This window comes from Marmota flaviventris, chromosome 3 (assembly GCF_047511675.1).
Source record: "Marmota flaviventris isolate mMarFla1 chromosome 3, mMarFla1.hap1, whole genome shotgun sequence".
Lineage (NCBI taxonomy): Eukaryota > Metazoa > Chordata > Mammalia > Rodentia > Sciuridae > Marmota > Marmota flaviventris.
In genome coordinates this window covers 123,541,089-123,560,948 of record NC_092500.1, presented here as the reverse complement: position 1 = coordinate 123,560,948, position 19,860 = coordinate 123,541,089, and the positions used below count along the sequence as shown (strand labels likewise).

General features: G+C 45.4%; 1 protein-coding gene across 1 annotated transcript in view; it reads right to left on the bottom strand.

The window, feature by feature from the left end:
- Positions 1 to 3,897: 3,897 nt before the first annotated feature.
- The window catches only part of Ntf3 (neurotrophin 3), a 59,911-nt gene continuing 43,948 nt past the window's right edge, over positions 3,898 to 19,860 (bottom strand). Inside the window, exon 2 of the mRNA XM_027951213.2 lies at positions 3,898 to 4,914. Coding sequence (XP_027807014.1) covers positions 4,120 to 4,914 — 795 coding nt within the window. The 3' untranslated portion in view covers positions 3,898 to 4,119. The remainder of the gene's footprint in view (positions 4,915 to 19,860) is intronic.

Sequence of the window (19,860 nt, the reverse complement as noted above, 5' to 3'; positions counted from 1 at the left end):
GGAGGAGTGGCCGTTGCGAGCAGTTGGTTGCGCCCCAGTTTCACAGCTCCCTCGTGGAGGCAAAGCTGGCAGTGTGGTCGAGCAGAGCTGGAGCTGTGAGGCCTGGCTTAGCCAAGGGCCTGGTATTGGCTTTGCACACCCAGGGCCTCAGAGCTTGAAGACTGGGGGATGCGTCTTCCTGGTGAAGCCAGAGAAGTCTCCAGGTGACCATAAACTGGCTACACGGACTTTGTTCCTGAACACATGTTCAAAGGTGATAAAATAAATGCAGATGGTCTCTCCAAGCCTCAGTGGAGGGACTTTTACATTGACTAAATGAACTATAAAGCACACATAGACACACATGCACTCACACACACGGGAAAGGGAAAGGGAAAAAATCTTAAAAAGTGCCAAACCCTAAAACATCAATACCAACCTGGAGAGAGAAGGGGTGGGGGGAGAACACACACAAGAACAAAGTTGTCTAATAAATTTGAAAAAGAAAACAACACACACACACACACACATCAGAAAAGTACTAGGCGGAATTTCTACAAAATTTATTGGAAGAATTAGGACCGCCTTCTCTGGTGTATAAACAGAGAAGGATTAAAGGCCTATTAGAAGACTGGGTCAGTAGTTTTGTTAGAGACCTGCAGAAGGGAAATGGGCAAATACTACCCTAAGGTCCACCTCTCGTGGAGTAGGAGATGGATTCAGGATGAATCTTCTACCACCCAGTTTAGAAATTCCCACCAGATTCTAGAATGAGGGTTCCTGCAATCCCCTCTCCCAACGCTCATCATCATCATCAGTAACACTTAAGGGGGTTTCTCATGTGCCAGGGAATGGATGATTTTTGCAAAACAATCCTACAAACAGACGCTCTCCCCATTTTATGGACAAGTAAACAATGGCACAGTAAGTAACCTGTTCAAGTTCACAGTCTCCAAATGTGGAGAATCTTAGAGACTTGAGACGAGGGGAGAAAAAAAGCCCCCATCAGTGGCCAGTGGGACTTTCCACAATGACATTAAGGAACTGAGAACCATCCAGTCCAGACACCATCCTCTCTGCAGTAGAATCTCATGATACTCAAGTTAGCATAAGGACTCATCCAAGGCCACACAGCTGTGGGCAACACAGTGGCTCAGAGTCCATTTTCTCTTATCTAGTCAAGTTCTTCACAGCTTCAACAAGAAACTAAACGATATGGTGAGCAAAGCGTGGAATTTTGGGAGATCCACACACCAGTCTTCCAAGGTGTGGGGATCTCCCAAATCCTGTCTCAGAGATGGGTTTATTTTTCAGTCAATCATAATGGCAATTGTATACAGTGGATGTATACAGTGGTTGAAACATCTTTCAACCTCTAGGAAGCCTCTTCCCTGGGCCCAGAAGCCTAGCGTGTTGGCTTTGGCAGCACCTGAACTCCCTCTTATGCCAACGCAGTTTCTGAAATGGAGCTGGAAAATGCTTCATTGCCTTGCCACCCAGAATGGAAGAGGCTGGGCCATCAGACAGCCTGCAGCTCAGAGAATGTTTTCAGAATCTCTCTCCAGGTCCACTGTCTTCTCCAACCTGCATTTTTGCCAGGAGTGTGTTGCTCCAAACGTGTTCTTGACAGGCTGACAAACTCCTTGCATTCAAGGCAGGGCCCAGGACTCAGCCCTGCTGTTGAGGGTCCTTGCCTTCCAAAGTTGGGGTCTCCGACTTCTATCACTCAAGCCAGTCAGCTGGACCCTCTAGGCAGGTTCTGGAATAGAAGTTCCAAAAGAGGAATCTATGGGCTCCTTAACTCATGACCCTGAGGACGGCCTTGTGACAGACAGCCTGGGCAGCTTACTGCAGCACTTTCACAGGTTGCTCCAGCATCCCAGAATCCACTGTCAACTGGATTGTACCACTCCTATTTTAGGTCCTTGTACTGGAATCGTCTCTACCACAGTGCTAGTCTAACATCCAGACACCAGGTATATAGATGCCCCCAGCTGCAGCATCTCACAGCCTGCTGGAGGGTGCCACACCCTCACTGGAGGCCAAGGGGAAGGCTTACCAGGCACCACCCAGTGATGAGCTCCTGAGAACGGGGCCTGCGTCATCAAGAGACTCCCAGAATCCTATCATCAGGCTTATCCTGACATTGATGTAGGCTCAGGGAAACAGCAGCTACAGACGCTGGCAGGCAGAGAACTGTGCTTTTCATTCTCTAGGACAGCAGTGTTCACGTTAAACTGTGATGCTGCCAGCTAGAAGCAGGAGGGAGAGGGATGAATGAAAGGGGAGGGAGGCTTGTTATCATCCAAACATGGATCTACCTCTTCACTCCGCCAATTTTCTGCTAAATAACCATGGTCAAGTTAAACCCACAAGCCTCCGTTTCTTCACCTGTAAACCGGAGATGACAAATGGCTCCCTCAAAGGATTTGCGGCAAATAATGGTGGCAGTGTTTGAAAGTGCCTGGCACATAGTGGGGACATGGCAGGCTCATTTCCTGCCTCCACGTTGGGCATTCAGAATCAAGCTCTTATCATGATGCTCTTAACCAAAGCTGCTCTCATTTGCTGAGTCTGTCTTGAAAGCTCATGTCACATAAAGGACACGTGCTCTACAGGGGTGAGTGTTAGAGGTCTCAGGAAGACAGAGCACACATAGGCTTTAAATGAAGGCAGGGTAACCCAGTTCAGGCACAGAGCAGGGGTTCGGGGCAGTAAGGATAGCTTCTGTGTTAGACTAGTGGACACCTTTACCTCTGGCAAATGGAGATGAGCGCCCATATGCTTCAGCCCTAAGAGTTCCAACTGCTTCTCAATGGGACAGGGCATCAGCAAACTCCTTGGGGGTCACTATGGGTGTCCCCTCCATCCTGAATAGACAGGACAGGGGATGCCATCACCACAGTGACCCCTTGCCTGTAAAGACCTCTGCTGGGACTCTGTGGGCACCAAGAAAGTCTCTTATGTTTGGACCTCTTATATCTCAAGGTGGAAAATCAACCAACAATAATACAAAGGTTGAACATAATATCTAAAAAAGGAAGAAAGAGGAGGGAAGGAAAGGAACTCTCAAATGCCTACTCCATGCTGGAAAGTTCAGAGTTGGGTACTTAACTGGCCTGTCAGGTTTCCTGGGAGGTAGGCCAGAATCCCCATCAGATTCTGACCCCCAGGAAACCCAGGCTCCCAGGGTTGATCAGGTCAGAAGGGAGGAGCTGGAAATTGGACTGAAGTCTGACTCCAAAGCCAGAGCCCTTTCCAACCACTCACAGATCAGTGGGGAAGGCCATGGGCCAAGAGAGTTTATAATGAGAAAATTTATTTTCTGTGTATAGATTATTCATGAGCCATTTCAGTTTGCTTCTGGGTAGCCATGTAATTATCCTGTTACAGTTCGATCCCCGGCATCACACGCACACAAATTATTCTGTTACGAATATCTAGAAATTTTTTCCTATGTGCCTAAAAGGATGAAAACCACTTACCAAAAGCAAAACAAATCCAAAGCCAAAAAAGAAAAAAAAAAAATCCAACCCTTAAACAACCCCCAAACAACAAATGTGCTAAAAAGAAACTTACAAAACTAAAATTGCCAGGTTCGTTGTTATTGGCACAAATCATAATTCTAATTGGCAAGACCAAGAGTAGAAAAAAAAAAAAAACAAGTAAGTACTTGGTGGTGTGCTTGCTGGCCAGGAGGAAATGCTAAGCTCAAAGCTACAGGGTATAATTTCAATGGAGGCCATAACAGTTCTTTTAATTAATTAATCCAACATGGAATATACCAGAAGGCGGATATCACTGTGTTTATACACAACGCCGACATCATCTGATTTTAACAAGTTTACTAAAGCGACAGTCATGGCCTTGACAATACTGAATGCAAAGTACTGGTGTACACAGATTTTACAGAAAGGCTCCTGAGAGCCAGATCACAAAACAAGATTAACAGATGGGAGAGGCCTGGGGGGAGGCAAGCACACTGACTTTATTGAGAAAAAAGCTTATATACTGTAGGGTTGCTGAAGTTTAATAAATAAAGGTCAACTTATAATATATAAAAACAATATAAACATTTATATGCTACATGCATATCATATAATTTAAAGTAATAATTTATATATGGGGAGAGATGCCAATTCATGTTCTTCCGATTTTTCTCGACAAGGCACACACACAGGAAGTGTCTATTCGTATCCAGCGCCAGCCTACGAGTTTGTTGTTTTCTGAAGTCAGTGCTCGGACGTAGGTTTGGGACGTTTTGCACTGAGAGTTCCAGTGTTTGTCATCGATCCCCCTGCAACCGTTTTTGACTGGCCTGGCTTCTTTACATCTCGTTTCATAAAAATATTGTTTGACGGGAGAGTTGCCGGTTTTGATCTCCCCCAGCACCGTGACCTGGTGTCCCCGAATGTCGATGGCCGACGACTTGTCGGTCACCCACAGACTCTCACTGTCACACACCGAGTACTCCCCTCGGTGACTCTTATGCTCTGCATACCGTTTCCGCCGTGACGTTCTGTTGGCCACCACGGGGTTGCCCACGTAATCCTCCATGAGATACAAGGGAGGAGGCTCCAAGGGGGTACTGTCGCTTAGCAGGACTCGGGGGGAACTGTAGCGTCTCTGTTGTCGCAGCAATTCGGTGTCTGTCGCAATCATTGGCTGGAATTCTGACCTGGCAGGTTCTCCCTGCTCTGGCTCTCGGGCTGCCTCTGCTTTCGGCAGGACGTTCTGGTAATTTTCTTTAACATCCACCATCTGCTTGGAGAGCTTGTTTTTCAAAATATCTGCCTGGATCAGCTTAATAATCAGGGAGTTGAGTGAGTCTTCCGGCAAATTCCTTTGATCCATGTTGTTACCTTGGATGCCACGGAGATAAGCGAGAAATATCACATAAAACAAGATGGACATCACCTTGTTCACCTGTAAGATCTGAAAAGGAAATAACGGGTGTTAACGGCAGGCTGCAGCAGCGGAGTCCAAATCATTCTGGCACCAGCCACCTGAGGCTGAGAATTCCAGAGGGGGCGAAAGAGAGAGGGCACCACCATCCCAAGTAAGCCCTGGACATTCGGAAGGGGCTCTTTCCCCAACCCCTGGGAAACACTGGGGAATGCACACCAGATCTTCTGACTGATAGCTCTCCTAGACAGGCAGCACTGACTGCCTTTGCATTCGGTGTCTGCACTATCCTGCAGCCTTCTGCTGCACGTGGACGATGTCCTGCCACTTCTTTAAACATCCCTTGAGCCCGGAAAGTCAGCTCTACCTTGGCAGACTCTGAAGACTTTAAACCTGAGAAATATAAATGTGTAGTTACATTCCTTTACCAGCAGCAGACAATTTATCATTGTCTGAAAAAATATAATTCGATGACTCCCCAACCCCAGCCCCTGAGGTCTTCAAAGGAACACATGGAAGCCGGGGATTGGGTCAGTTGCCTCTATGAGATCAGAAATGGGCCCACCCCTGGCCAGGCCAAACCTGGTAAAGTCTGTTCTCTTGCCACAACCCACACCGCATGAGGGCCTCTGGGTGCTCTGTTAAGCTCTCAGATGGAACATGCATCATCAGGCCACCCAGCCAAACTGCTCAGCCCCCAGAGACTCTCTTCTCAAAACGGCAGCAGTGCAAAGGCACCGTCTGAAGAAGAAGGAAATGTAGAAAAAACTAGTTCCCTGTAACAGGTTAGTCTTGCCCTTAACAGCAGGTCAGCCTTGGTTCATTTCTCCTCCTTTGGATTGTTTCAAGTTTTCATTCCAAAGTGTTTGCTTTAGTGGTTCTATTTCTAATTCTACTATCTCCTTGTTTAAACGGCACTTGAATCTATCAGTGTTCTCTTTCTGTTGCCATAGTAGAGCCTCAACACAGGGCTCCTGTTGAGTCCTTGTGGAATTCTAGAGCTGATCTCCAGACACCTCCCTTGCTGGTCTCTCCCTCAGTGGAACAAAGCCCAGACTTTCCGAAGGTTTGCGGTAGAAGGAGACTCTCAGGTGGAGGGGGTACCTGAGCTAGTGTTCCTACCTGGTTCATACCTCCTATATCCACCTTGAGGTATTCATTCTTTAATAATCATTGCTGCCACTTCACTTCATTCTTTAATAATCATTGCTTTTAAACATGATGCCTAAACATGGAAAATAAAAACTCTTCTCTTGGTTCACCTTTGGTATTTTCAGAAAGACTTCACTAAGTCCAGGGGGAAAATACAGAGGAAATAAACAAAGATGACAGGAGAAAAAGAAAGGAGCCCTGCTTCACAACACCAGATCTGCTCCTAGGTCACAGACACGGCCTCCTTCCTGGTCTGTCTGAAATTCTGGCTTGCTCTCTTGTCCCCAAAGGCCAGCAATTTTGTAGACACTGTGTTGGAATTTCCTCCCCCTGGCTCCTGGCCTGCCTCAGTGATAAGGGATCCATCTTCCTTCTCTGGGAAACACTCGCTGGACAGCTGACTCCTTCAGGGTCAAAACTAAGAGAAGGATTCTAGCATAACTACCCACCCCTAGAGATTGCTCTAGGAATTGTATTATCCCAGGAAAATGGTTCCCACGGGATAATTAATACACTCGGTGGAGAAGTTTTATTTCCTGCGGTCTTGCAGGACCAACAAAATGAAACTTGAACAACAACAAAAAAAACCCAACAACATGGGATATATGCCACTAAAATCACCATCCCTCTCTCCCTGCCAAAAAAGAATACAGCTACAATAAAGTCATTTGGGACTGAGAGTCTATCAAAAAGTATATTTAATCTCTCTAAAGCCCAGCTACTGTAAGGTAAGAATACACTGGGTACCTAGTCATAGGGAAACAAATCAAGGAGATGGGCAGGGGTCAGATAAAAAGAACATCTAATCTAATGCCTTTATTTTTGTTTTAATCGGTTTTCTGTTACTATAACAAATACCTGAGATAAACAACGTATAGAAGAGAAAGGTTTATTTTGGCCCATGATTTTAGAGGCTTCCGTCTATGATTTGTTGACCCTATTGCTTTGGGTCTATGGTGGCATATCATGGTGTGGCAGCACGTGGCAGAGCAAAACCACTTGAGGCCAGGAGAGAAAAGAGAAGGACACCGGGGTTCCACAATCCCCTTCAAAGCAAACACTCCCAATGACCTAAAGACTTCCTACTAGTATCTACCTCTTCAAGTTTCATTACCTCCCCAAAACACCAAACTGGGGATCAAGTCTTTAACACATGGCCTTTGGGAGACATTCCAGATCCAAGCTGTAGCAATTCTATAGATAAGGGAAACGCTAACTACAGTTTAAAGAAGAGGAGAGAGACAGAGAAGTGACAGGGTTCTTTGCATTCTGGACCTGACTTCTCTTTTTGTTAACTGTAGTAAGATTGGGCTCATATGTCCCATGCTCCAATCTCAATCACTATTTCTTGCTATTTGAATAAGCTTTACAACATACATGCATGTACTGTTCTCTTTATTTTACTCACTTTTATGACCTCTCGTTGAAATTGTACTCATTCTTCATAAGCTGACTTTTCTGTAAAGCTCACCCAAGATCTTCAATAGTATCAACTATGCCTCCTTTGCCTTTTCTCAGCCATTCTCCAAATGGCCATTGAAGCATCCCTCATAGCGTTATGTAGTGTGGGTATTACCCAATTAGTATTAATGTGGGCTCTATCCAATCCTGCATCCATCCTCTTTCTTACCATCAAATCAAAAACCTTGCCATGATTCTCTGGTAAAAGCAATGGGACCACACCATGTGCAGGCTGGTGAATGTTTCTAAATTATTTGCAAGGCTGCATCAAACCCTGCAGGCTTTTTGTGGGCTCCATTTTGATTATCTGCTATTAGTTTTTTTTGTTTTGTTTTCATAGAGAGCAAGCCCAAGAATGTTGGTGACAAGACTTCCCAAAACACAGAATCTAGACAACCTCCTCCTTTGTATAGATATGGAAACTGAGGTCTGCAGCAGTGGTGAAGTCAGATTGCTAATTAATGACAGAGTGAGAGGGGAAACTAAGTTCTTGGGCTCAACAAAATCTGGTGGCTTGTGGGTGATCAGGTTACTGTGAGGGATTGATAAAGAACTTCCTATGAAAGCACTTAGGACAGTACCAGTACCTAGCGTGTACACTAGAAATGTTAACTTGAACATGAACCTGAGTTTGCTGTGGCAATAGGAGGGGCCCTTGCTGAATGCACACGTGCGGGACCAAGCATCTGGAGAATTTCTTTCTCTACATCTGGCTCGCAGCAATCTGAACCAGCATGGTCTCCACAAGGCTTTTCCTCAAATGCCATTGCTCATAAGTGATAGGACCTCAGACTGGCCACCCTGGTTGTGGGAGAAGAAAAGTATCATGAACTGGAAGCACACAGACTGGGAAAAGTAAGGAACAAGTGTAGGGACATGTGAAGGGGTGCTTCTGAACCTGCTGGGAGAGAGAGGAGGCTGAGTTGGTCTCTTTTGGTCACTAAGACCTTCATTTCCCACCCCATCTCCTGGAGTGGGATTTTCCTGGGAGACTATTTCCCTGGAGTGGGGAATGGAAACAGGCAATAGTGGTTCAAGCCAGGTAAGGCACAGCAGTTTCTGCCTAAAGGGACTTCTCTAGTACTCACAGTCCTTTGTAGAAACCCCCATGTAAGCCATTATCCTACTGTATTAGTATTGCCAGCCTGTCTCCTCCTGGATGGCAGGGACCATTATGTTTTCACCCACAGATCCCTCATGCCCAGCACAGGGCTGCACACCCTGCAGAATTTCAATGTCTGCTTATTGAATGAGCGCCTGTGAGGATCGAGACCTGCCCAAGGCACTGCTCACGGGCCTGCATGGGCTTCTGCCAAGTCTGGGTTTGGAAGCCAATCAACTCTGCCTTCTTTTCCCAAAGAAAATACAGGCCCTGGCTCTGAAGCAGGCCATGGGTCCCCAGGCTCTTCTTGGCTATAATTAGAAAAAGACCTGTTAAAGACCTCAGTAAAACCCCCTTCCTATACTCTCCCTAGTGCCCATTTCCTCTGCTCAGAGTTTTCCAAGATCCCGACCAATATGCACATGCTGTTTTCCTCGCTTAGAAATGCTTTCCCACATATGGTGTTTTCTCAGTCCCCGGAGCAACATTCCTACAAGGTTTCACCATCCCTCAAAATACTCAAAAGAGAGCAATTTCTGATTCCTCCTTTCTGGCTCAGTTTACAATACACACAGAGGGTTTCTGGGTATCCACGAAGCAGCTGAAATGGAAAAGGAAGCCAGGGTAGAGAGTGGTACAAGATCTGAGGCCAAGGCAACCTGTGTCTGTCCTGACATGGGCTGAGATGGGGGTGCCTCCTTCGGGTTCCAATTCACCTGTCCAGGGCTAGCCTCCCTACACCACTCCTGACCATGGACCCATAGACCCCTTTTGCTGCCCAGGTAAGGAGTACATGTTTATCCTGATGAGATCAAGAATGAAAATGCTATGGGCCTGGTTAGAATGAGGACTGATGCACATGAAATCTTTAATCCTGATGGCAACCTCACTGAGGTAGGTATTTTTGCATATTCCATTTCATATGGGAAAACTGAGGCACAGGGAAGTTAAATAACTAGCTAGTAAGCCACAGAATCAGGATTTGTGTAAGTCTGGTGCTAGAGTTCATGTTCTTAATGATTATACTATGCTATGCCTGTCTTTTCTGCTTTCATTCTAGAGAATTTATTTCCAGAGAAAGCTCAAGTTCCAAGCTGGGAGCCAGGAGCCAGGAACCAGGACAGCTGCCAGTCAGCAAGTTGAGAGCCACCCCAAGAAGCCTCAGTCCTAGGCAGAGTTTCTAGGGATTTGAGGCCACCACTTCTGATTTTCCTCCCCATAAAGCATTTGCTCATTAGAGTAAACAAAATTTGGTTGACCCCTGTCCCTCCTGGGCTTGATACTGTCCAAAGCAGTCCCTCTGGAAGTCACCCGTCCTTGCAGAAGTCACATGTTGTACAGGGCCAAGCACTTGGATATACCAACCCATGTCCTGGGTTTGTGGCCATCCCTGGAAACCTGGGTGACTTACAAAGCCAGAAAGGATCTGTTTTAGCTTCCCTCAGAGAGGAATCATGAAATCGAACGTGAAAGCAGTTTTTAAATTTACCAAATTCTGAATATGCAAATTCTTTATTTCTTGTACAGCCATATCCTCTGGAGGCAACTGGGTCCTCTGGCTGGGGTCAAAGAAGACACTGTTCAACTGAATCCAGAAGGGCCTAATTCTCTGGAGAATTTCTGTGGCTATGACATGGTCTCTGACTAATGCTAAGGGCTGCAAAGACTACATCCTGCTGGATAACCCTAATATCTTGCTCAGGGAATGCAAAGGGAGAGAGGTGGGAACGCAATAGATTTAAAGTAGAATGACCAAAAGGAAAGGAATGTAGTGGAAATATTAAACTAAGACCTTATAAAAGACCAGCTGAGCTTGTTCCCCAAATCTTAATTGCCAAATTAATTCACATTGGCTTTGTTCTGATCACAGGTCCTGAGGCTTCAAAATTAGTCAGTGGGGCCACATGAAGATGTTCTGACCCATGACAAGGCTGGGAACTGAGAGAGAGAGAGATGCTGGTGGAGCCTCTCCGTGGGGGGTTGGTCTGGTTTGGGTTAATCTCTTTATTAATGATCCGGAAGTAGAGAGAGGAAAAAGTGGCAGATTAATTAAAATGCACAGATGATGCCCAGAGGGAAGGTGCTACAAACACCAGTGAGAACAGACCAATTAGGCTCCAGCACCCATGGGGGCTGGCAATCTGGAAATAGCATGGTTAGATTCGAAGTGGAAACATGCAGGTCGACTCATTGGGGGCAAGAGGCATCCAAAACCAACAAGGGAGGGAAGTGCTTGTAAAAGATGAAGGGAGGGAGCGACTTGGAATTGCTACAAGGAGTAAATGAGAAGTGAACTCACATGAATGGGGCTGGGTGGATTTCCACAGCGCCTCTTCCTTCCCTTCAAGTTCTACGTTTTTCATCTCATTCACTCTTAGCACACTGTGGTGGTGGTGGTGGGTGGGGGATGTGCCCTGACACTTCCTGTCTTATGAAGCACAAAAACAGACAAACCCTGAGGGCAAGGAACATAGTCATGTGACTGCTGCCAAAAGATGCAGACCAGCATGCTCTAAATTTTCAGAACACCAAAAGCAAATCAGCTGCGCTCTCTGCCTATATTTGGCGAGAACTCATTTGAGATCCCCGGACACCGGGCAGGTCTGCATCAAACAGGCAAGAGCAGTGCCAGGGAAATAGATTCTATCCACTTTAATTCTCCAGGCAGCGTTAAAGTGTAACACTTGAAACTCAGGTGCAGAAACTGATTGACAAGGTTAACCCTGGGTCCAAGATCAGAAACAGGACAAGGTCCTCAAAGTTCAGGGGATGTCGGTTTCCCAGCCAACACAGGGCATGTGTGCAAGAGATGGCACATTCCAGGATGAAATGAAATGAAATAGCTTCAGAGGGTTGAATCACCTCTCTTAGAAAGGAAGTATTAAAATCAGTCCTTCCTGGAGCCATACAATAAATAGGTCCCCTGAATGGTAGAGAAGGAGCCTATATTCCTAAAAGAAGGAATATATTCCTGAAGAAAGCTGTATATACTGAGATGGAGGTAGAAAGCTGTGAGTTTACTCTGTACTGCTGCTGGAAGAGGAATTTTTACATTGTTCAAAGCATACCCAACTCTGGCCCCAAGGCAGTGAGCGATGGAAGGTATGGCACATGTCAAAACAATGTGCACCGGCAGCTCCAGCACGGAAGGTAGTGCACTCACTCCCCAGGCCAAGGAGCCCTCGGGCTTAGCCCCATCTTGGCAGAGAGATCTGAAAGTAGCTTGGTATGCCGACAGGAGCCCCAGGAAACTTGGATTTACTTGATCTTTTGCATACCACTAACATGGCCAGAGGGTGGACTAGGAAGGACTTCGGAGAAAATCTGAGTCAATCCAGCCACTGGCCATAATGGTATTATCTAGTAAATTTACTTTTATTTGTTTGGGGCATTCACATTCATCTCCCACTGTGCACACAAGGTTGCATGCGTGGGCTTGTACATACACACACACACGTCTGGTACTCATGGAAATGAGGATGGATGGGTTTATAGTCAGTCTATTTTCAAGTGGTATCATTTCATGGTCTCAGACATTCTGATTTGAGTTATTTCCTGCATCTGAGTTATCTCCATTCTCTATGGGTGAAAACATACCAGGGAAAGTTGCTTTATATGCACAGACTGCTGGATACATTGGCATTAACAAATAACTTTGGCTCCAGAAAAAAACACCCCAAGTCAACCTTTTTGTTTTATATGTATGCTTCTTATTTGAGTCGGTTTCAGGCATATACCTTTGCCTGAAAAATGCTGTACCACTGTAAGTCATACTAGCACAAGGTAGGCAGCTAACTGATTTTTTAATACTTAGAATAAATAAGGATGATAATGATGCTGCTGCTAAAGTATCTACCTTGTCTACCCAGCCAAGAATGAGTTTCAAAATGGCAGAAGAACAAAGCCACTATGTCTCAAGAGTTAGAAGCTAAGGGAACCCCCAAAGCAGGACTGCTATTCCTTTCACTCTCTGGTTGCCTCTTCCAAACCAAGACTGCAGCTGGCCTGGCAATGCCCAAACCAGCATGGACAGGATCAACAAACCACACTGGTTTGGCCCAAGAGGACTTGGCTACACTTCTCCTGTGGGCTTCTTCCTTTGCGCTCCATGATCAGGCCTGCATCACGCTGCCCGCTCCCTGCACAGCCAGCCTCCTTCCACTAGGAGGAGCACCGGCTCACTGAAGCACTGGTCTGGATGCCCCATCCAGGAAGCCATGCTGTCTGAAGACTGTGGGGGCCTCACCTGTCTTTCGCTCTGCTGCATTTCTCTCCCTCCACTCACCATGGTCACCATCATTCACCTGAACACTTCTATAGACTGGAAACTGAGGTAGAATAGAGGTCTAGCTGGTAATTTTCTACATCCATTCTGACCCATTCATGTGGTGATGCTGAGATGTACACACAGGAGAAAACCAATCTTTCATCCAAATCAAAGCTTGTGGCCGGTGCTTAATAAACACAGACTCCAATTTTAAGCAGTCTGGTGACTTCCTAACAGCGGGGCAAGACTAAAAACCAACCCAGGGCTGGTCCTCTGAAAGCAATTTTGGCATAAACATGCTAAACCCAAAGCTGCCTCTAATCACAGACACAAGTTGTAATGATCCCTTGTAAGAAAGGCTAATGTTCACTGAGCCACACCATATGCTAGACTTTGTGGAACACTTAACATGGATTATCTCAGTTAATCCTCACAGATACAATTATTATCCCCACTTTGCAGCTGAGGAGACTGAGGCTCAGAGGGATTAAGTAATTTTGCTCAGGCTTACACATCAATGGAGAACCACAGCCAGGATTCAAACCCATCTGTGTGACCCAACAGTCCGAAATGTGTAGCCAAATCACATAACAACTTCCCAATTCATTGTGGTCCAAGGCACCTGTCTCTTCCTTGCAGCACACTCAGCAGTGAGCACCCTACTGGCATCAGTGTTTCTTTCACTTTTTTAGAGAAAAGACATTCTAGACAGGTCCTCAGAAACGTAAAGACGAATCGCATAGTCCAAGACTACAACACTGGTTCATTATGGCTGAGAAGTGTATTTATTCCACATGCATCTTGTGGGCTCTTTTATGTAAGCTTTCATTTTTCAAATATAGATTTTTCCTTTCCTCTTTCCTCATCTGATGGTAAAGAAAATCAAGAATCCAAGGATTCTTTTTAAAAATTGGCCAGAGTTTTGAAGGTGAGACAGTTCTGACTCTGGTTTTACAGGTTGCAATGTATTTGTGGTTGATGAGGACAAGCAAAATAATGTGAACATTTGGAAAATCTCCTGCTTTGATATATTCATTAAGCCAACTCCTCCACGAACTAGCTTTGCATCTGGAGGAGAATAATTGCTTATCAGGGGGTCTTGATTCTGAGAGCAACTTTTCTCCCACAAGGGTGCCACCTGATATTTTGGGCAGGACAGGTCTTCATTGTTCAGTTGTGCTCCCCACACAAGTAACTCAGGTTCTCACCTACAGCAAGGAAGGTTGTCTATCATGTCCTCCAGTCGTGGTGACAACCATTTAAAAAAAATAAATGATGTGAAGTTTTCTAAACACCATCTGGGGACACCTTACCACTTCTGGTTAAGAATCGTATAGCACAGTGCTGGGAGACTTATTTGTTTTGGGATTGTTGACCCCTTTTAGAATGGGATCAAAGCCCAAGAGGTCACCCCTTTGTATCAGGGCAAAGTCATGATTGTTTTGACGAATATGGCATATCAAAATCAATATTATGTAACTTCCAAGGCTAGGTCCTAAAAGGTTCTATGTCTTTGGACTTGTTCATGCAACTCTGAGCTGTCATGTGGGTCTAAGGGTCCAGAGGCCACTGAGTTGAAAAGGGTTCCCAGGACAGTTCAGTCTTTTGGCCATCCCTGATGAGGCACTAGTCTTGCAAGTGAAACTGACCTGGATGATCCAGATTAGTCTATCTGCCAGCTGAATGTCCCCAAGTGAACTCAGAAAAATCACGCAGCCTACTTCTGCCCAAACTTCTGACCCATGAAATCAAAAGAAATACTACAACAGTTGTTTTCCTAAGTTTTGGGGTGGCTTGTTATAGTGCAAAAGATAGGCAAACAACCACAGTTGGAAAAAACTACTAGGGATTAGAGGAGTGCCAATAAAGACATTTTGTAAAATTTTCTCTGAAAGATCCAATTAAATTCTTGAATGAGGATCTAAAATGATCTCTGGATTATTACTGGTGCACCACTAACTTCTTAACTCTGAAAGCATGAAGAACATAGAAGTTCCAGGTCCTGTCAATCATCTGAAGGTAGAACCTAGCTGAGCTTCTATAACCTTAACAGGCCTGGCTGAAAGTGTGGAACCACCTAAGACTTCAGGGTAAGCTGGTGTGTGTCTGTGTAAGAAAGAAACAGAGGAAAGAAGAGACAGAAAGAGAGAGAGAAAGAGAGAGAGAGAGATGCTTTTATGAACAGGACATTCGGCTGAGGCAAAGGCCCTGGACAGGTGGCTTTTTTATACCTGGCTAGGGATAAGGGAAGGTAGGAGAGATTGTCCCTACAAAGGCTCCACTACTACAGCTCCAGAGGTGTCTGCACTTAGACTGGAGTTACAAACTGTTCCACCGGCCACCACTACCCCCAGGCTAATTCAATTCCCACACCACCTTACATTTTCACTGGGTTTCAAAAAGAACTTTCTGGAAGTGCTGCAGAGGCCCACAAAGCAGGCCATCATGATGATCTTAACAAGCCATCTGCACCTTGTCCTAAGAGTGGCTGAGGTCATGCCCAGTAGCACTGTGAGCAGAGGCTGGGAAGAGGAGGAACTCCAAACAATACACATGCTAAAGGGAAACAGCCAGTGGGTGTGAGTGTGAGTGTAAGTGTGTGCCCATGTCTGTGCATGTCTAAGTGTGTGCAGGGGTGTGGTGGATGTCTGAGGGATGTCCATCTGGATATGCATGTGTCTGGGGGGTGTGCCTGTGTGTATCTGGCTGTCTGCGTGGGGGGTGTGAGTGTGGTGTGTTGGGTGTCGGGAGAAGGCTGCTGCAAAGGGGAGATGACACACTGGTCGCAGGGATCAGAAAACTGGGGTCTCCTCCCGGCACTCCACGCTATCATAGCAAATTCTTGGGTGAATCTTTCTGCCACTCCCTGCAGTCATCAGTTTGCTCCTGTACAAAGTGAGGGAACAGAGCAAACCACCCAGACCCATTCAGTGCCAGGAGTGGGTCTGTTGTCAGGGGTCTAAAGTCAGGCTATGGTCCCCTCGAGCAGAGAAGTGAGCTGGCTCTGGGGTCCTTCTTACCCCCCAGGCCACTGGCGCTGCCAATTGTGAGCAAGGCACCTGGCTCTAGTGACTTTCCTGGGTCCTAGAACAGGAAACATGTAAGGACAGGCAGGAGAAAAGCCCCGGGAGATAGAAAGAAACTCTGGGTCAAGTTTGCATTTCTCATTATTTCTCCAACCCTTCTCAAATTCCTTTTGTTTAGAAAGCTCCTTGAGTTTCTGAAGGCTCCCCTCCCCCACCCCACCCCCCTGAAAAACCCTAGGAGCTCCTCCAGCCTGTAACCCTTCCGGATAACATGTTCCATATGTCGGTCACTCTCTGCAAGAGATGTTTGCACTCACTTTTCTGATCATTTACTCCGTGGTCTCCCCACACTGCCTCTCTCCAGAGCAGTTTTCCCCAAACCCCCTTTAGGTCCCTTTGTCCAAGACGCAAGGAGCAGTATCAGGCAGGGGGAATCTGCTGTCCCTCACAAGTCAGCTCCCATTCAGGATTCCTGCAGGTCTGCCTCCCAAGGGCCCCAGAGTGGGCCGGCCTCTGCTCCCACCCGCCCTCCGCTGACAGCTGCAGGGAGACCCTCCTTTAAGCGCAGGGGCTAATTGAGCAGTGCTCTGACTGAGCTTGCCACCTTCTTTGCTTAGGGCATGCTTTTCCAGCAAGGCAACACAGCATGCTATTGTCTTCCTTTCCCACCAGGTGACCCACCATGGTAAATAAAGGCTGAAGAAAATTTTCCAACACAACTCCCAATGCTCCCTTTGTGGATGCAAACTCACTTCTGTGCCTGACCCCCAACCCAGGCACCACCATCCCAACCCTCCTTTCTTTCTCATACTTTGTGTGTGTGTGTGTGATTTGAGTTTGACAGTTTGAGATCAATACAGAGCACAGCCTCACACTAATTTTGGTGGGTTCCCAAAAGTCAGATGAAGGTGGGCTTCAGCACCTTGGGAGGGATGGAGTTGCAAGGGCTGGAGATGATTTCAGATTAGTCAAGGGAACCTGAAAATGGCTTGTCATTCCTCTTCCTTGGAAGGTTTCACATTCCTAGGGATGTTCCAGGGATCAAATAGAGGGCACTTTGAAATGGGCAGGAGGTAACCCCTCAACCTTACAAAAGGAGGCTAGAGCAAGTGGGTGAACCGGAGGCCCCAGGGGCCAGCCTGAGAGGATCAAGCATTTCCAAGGAGATATACAGGTCTTGGTCAGAGATGCACCTGGGATACACATGGAAGAACCATCAACTCTCTCTCAAAGGAAGAATGACAGATTGAACACCTGTACTGTGTTGGGTATGATTTAAAATTTACATCTCACTGTCTGTAGCTTTTGGGGAGAGAACTTAAGAAAACTATGAAGAGAGGGTGTTTCTATTTTAAAACTGAGAAATCCAGGGCATAGCGTAGTGAGTGATGGTTAAAATCTGTCACAGCTAGAGGCAAAACTACAACCAGAACTCCAGCTTTCTGATTCCTAAGCCTATGCTTTTCATAAAAGATGCCTCCCTATAGTATCAAAGTTCTAGATGCCTATGAGGACTGAAGAAGTGGAGGCCCTCTACCCAACTGCTGAACTCAGGCAGAAGGCCCCCACATCGACAAAAAGCAGGTTACATGTTTTTGTCTTCCCCCAGTTATCTGTGAAGCACCAGTTTATACAAAGTGGATCATTTCTTTTCAAAGCTGGACTACAAAAAAAAAAATATACATCTCTTGCCTGTATTAGCCCAAGTTGCCCATGCACTTCTCTCTGATTCTAACCGAAAGGTTAGCATCCCAGCCTCACCTAACACTTCCTCCCCTGCCCCCAATCTTGGCTCTATTTAGTCTGAAGATTTATTGTATTCTGGAGATCAAACAACAAGTTAAGCAAAAGTGGGTGTAAAAAAAACAATCCTACTCAACAATACCTGCATTAAGAAAATGGCAACAATAATAAAGGAAAATCGTTTGATGATGGGTTTGGATGATGCATGGGGGCTAATGAGACAACTCAGCTAATGTAATTAGGGGGTCTGACTCCTGAAATCCCAATTATGCTGATGGGCTTGGCAAAGATCCCTGCAATATGGAGCTAATAAATGGATTAACATGAAGGGTAAGTGGAACCCCAGGATGTGCAGGAATGTGCCCTGACACCGTGATAGACGTGTAGCTCATGGGGCCAACAAGGACCTGATGAATTAAAGTGAAAGAAGGCTGAGCCCCCCTAGTAGGCACAAATTTCTGGCCAACAGACTAGCTCTTCTGCCACTGGACCAATGGGCAAAATGTTAGAGCCATCTGGTTTCAGGGATATCTATTGGGTTTATTACAAAGAACACTATTGTGATTTCCCAGGCATGCAGTCTAAATGAGCAGATTAACTGGATTGACTAAAGGAAACCTCAAAAGTGCTTCTTTCAGACCTGAGGGTCTGTGATACTATGTTCACATTGTGAAGGCAACACATTCCACCACAGGAGGTGGACAGGGCCATAGACCTGAGAACAGCTAGTGACCTCCACCCTAACGTGGAGCAAGTCATGTGGCTGGTGGGGAAGGGATTGCTGCTGCCTGTGGTTTCACTGAAGGGTCTGGAAATCCTTTATATTACTGGCATTGATTCAGAATGTAGAACTTTTGATCCTATAACATGATACATTTTAATTCCCCTTGGTGATGTTAATAATGTAGTTGGCTAATACCACGCTAACAGAATTTATGACGCCTGAACTCCTCCAAGAAAAAGAAGTAGTAATCATTATGGCCATGCAGGTGGACTGTAGTCTGTGCCCAATTAATGCCACCAAAAAGGCTGAATGCAACCTTGAATCAAATTATATTTTAAAGATTATGAGTTTGCAATAAAAAATCCTATTGTGAATTTCTCTTGAAAGAAGTACATAACCATTCTTCAATTTAAAGAATTATATACTGAACTAGTTTTAGATGAAAACAAAGTACGCCTCTGAATGTGAAGCAACTATGCTGTAAGTACATTATAGTTCCATCATGAGCACATATGCTTTGAGATTAAAGTCTTCACCAAGGGAATAAGACATAGTTTTCTATTAGCTCTTCAACTATCTGGGTGCCCTGTTGATGTGCATTATTACCTCTGGCTAATTCCTAAATAGACTAGAAATCTGGAAGAAGAAAAGAGGCAGAAGAATTTCTTGATGTAAGTTCCCATTTTTCCACCCCTCTCTTAAATGATGCTATGCTAAATTCCAATAATATATGACACTTCAGTCTTCTCAAACATCCCGGTAAGAAACATAAGGAAAAGAAATCACCCCCTCTGTACTTGAGTACTTACCCTCTGCCAGGAACCATGTTAAAAATTCTACAATCATAATCCGATTTGATTGGGATAGGTCCTATAGTCTACAATTTTTTATCTAAAACCCTGTATGATACCTGACATCCTCCATGGGATTGGAGGTAATATCTCATGATTAAATGCATTAATTTCCTGCTGCAAAATTATAAATATTCACCTAAGTGAAATAAAGATGTCAACTTAGGTCAGATTTTGCAGCTCAGTGAGTTTGCTATAACCTTTAGAAATGACTGAGTTTTCAGAGCTTCCTGTGAGTTTCACAGTTGTCAAGAAAAGACTAGGAATGTGTACTATTTTATTTGATAAATGAGGAAACCAAGCCCAGGAGAGCCTGCCTGAGGCCTCACTGTGCACTTCTTATAGCCATGACTAGTAGCAGGGCTGGGATTAAAACCTAGGCATGTCTGTTACCAAACTCCATGCTCTCCAGCACCAGACCTTGCACTGATGTTCTCCATCATGGGGTCAAGGAGAAGGAACACAACTTGAAATGGTTTTCTGAGGAATCATACTAAACAGTGATTGCATAGTTTGTTATGTTCAAAGCATTTTTTCCTTAAATACATTTTCCTAGAGAGATTATTTTTCCTTAGTATAAAAAAGTAATGTGAGCATATTAAAGAACACAAAGCATTTTAAAAACACAGAAGTTGATAAAGAAGCCTACC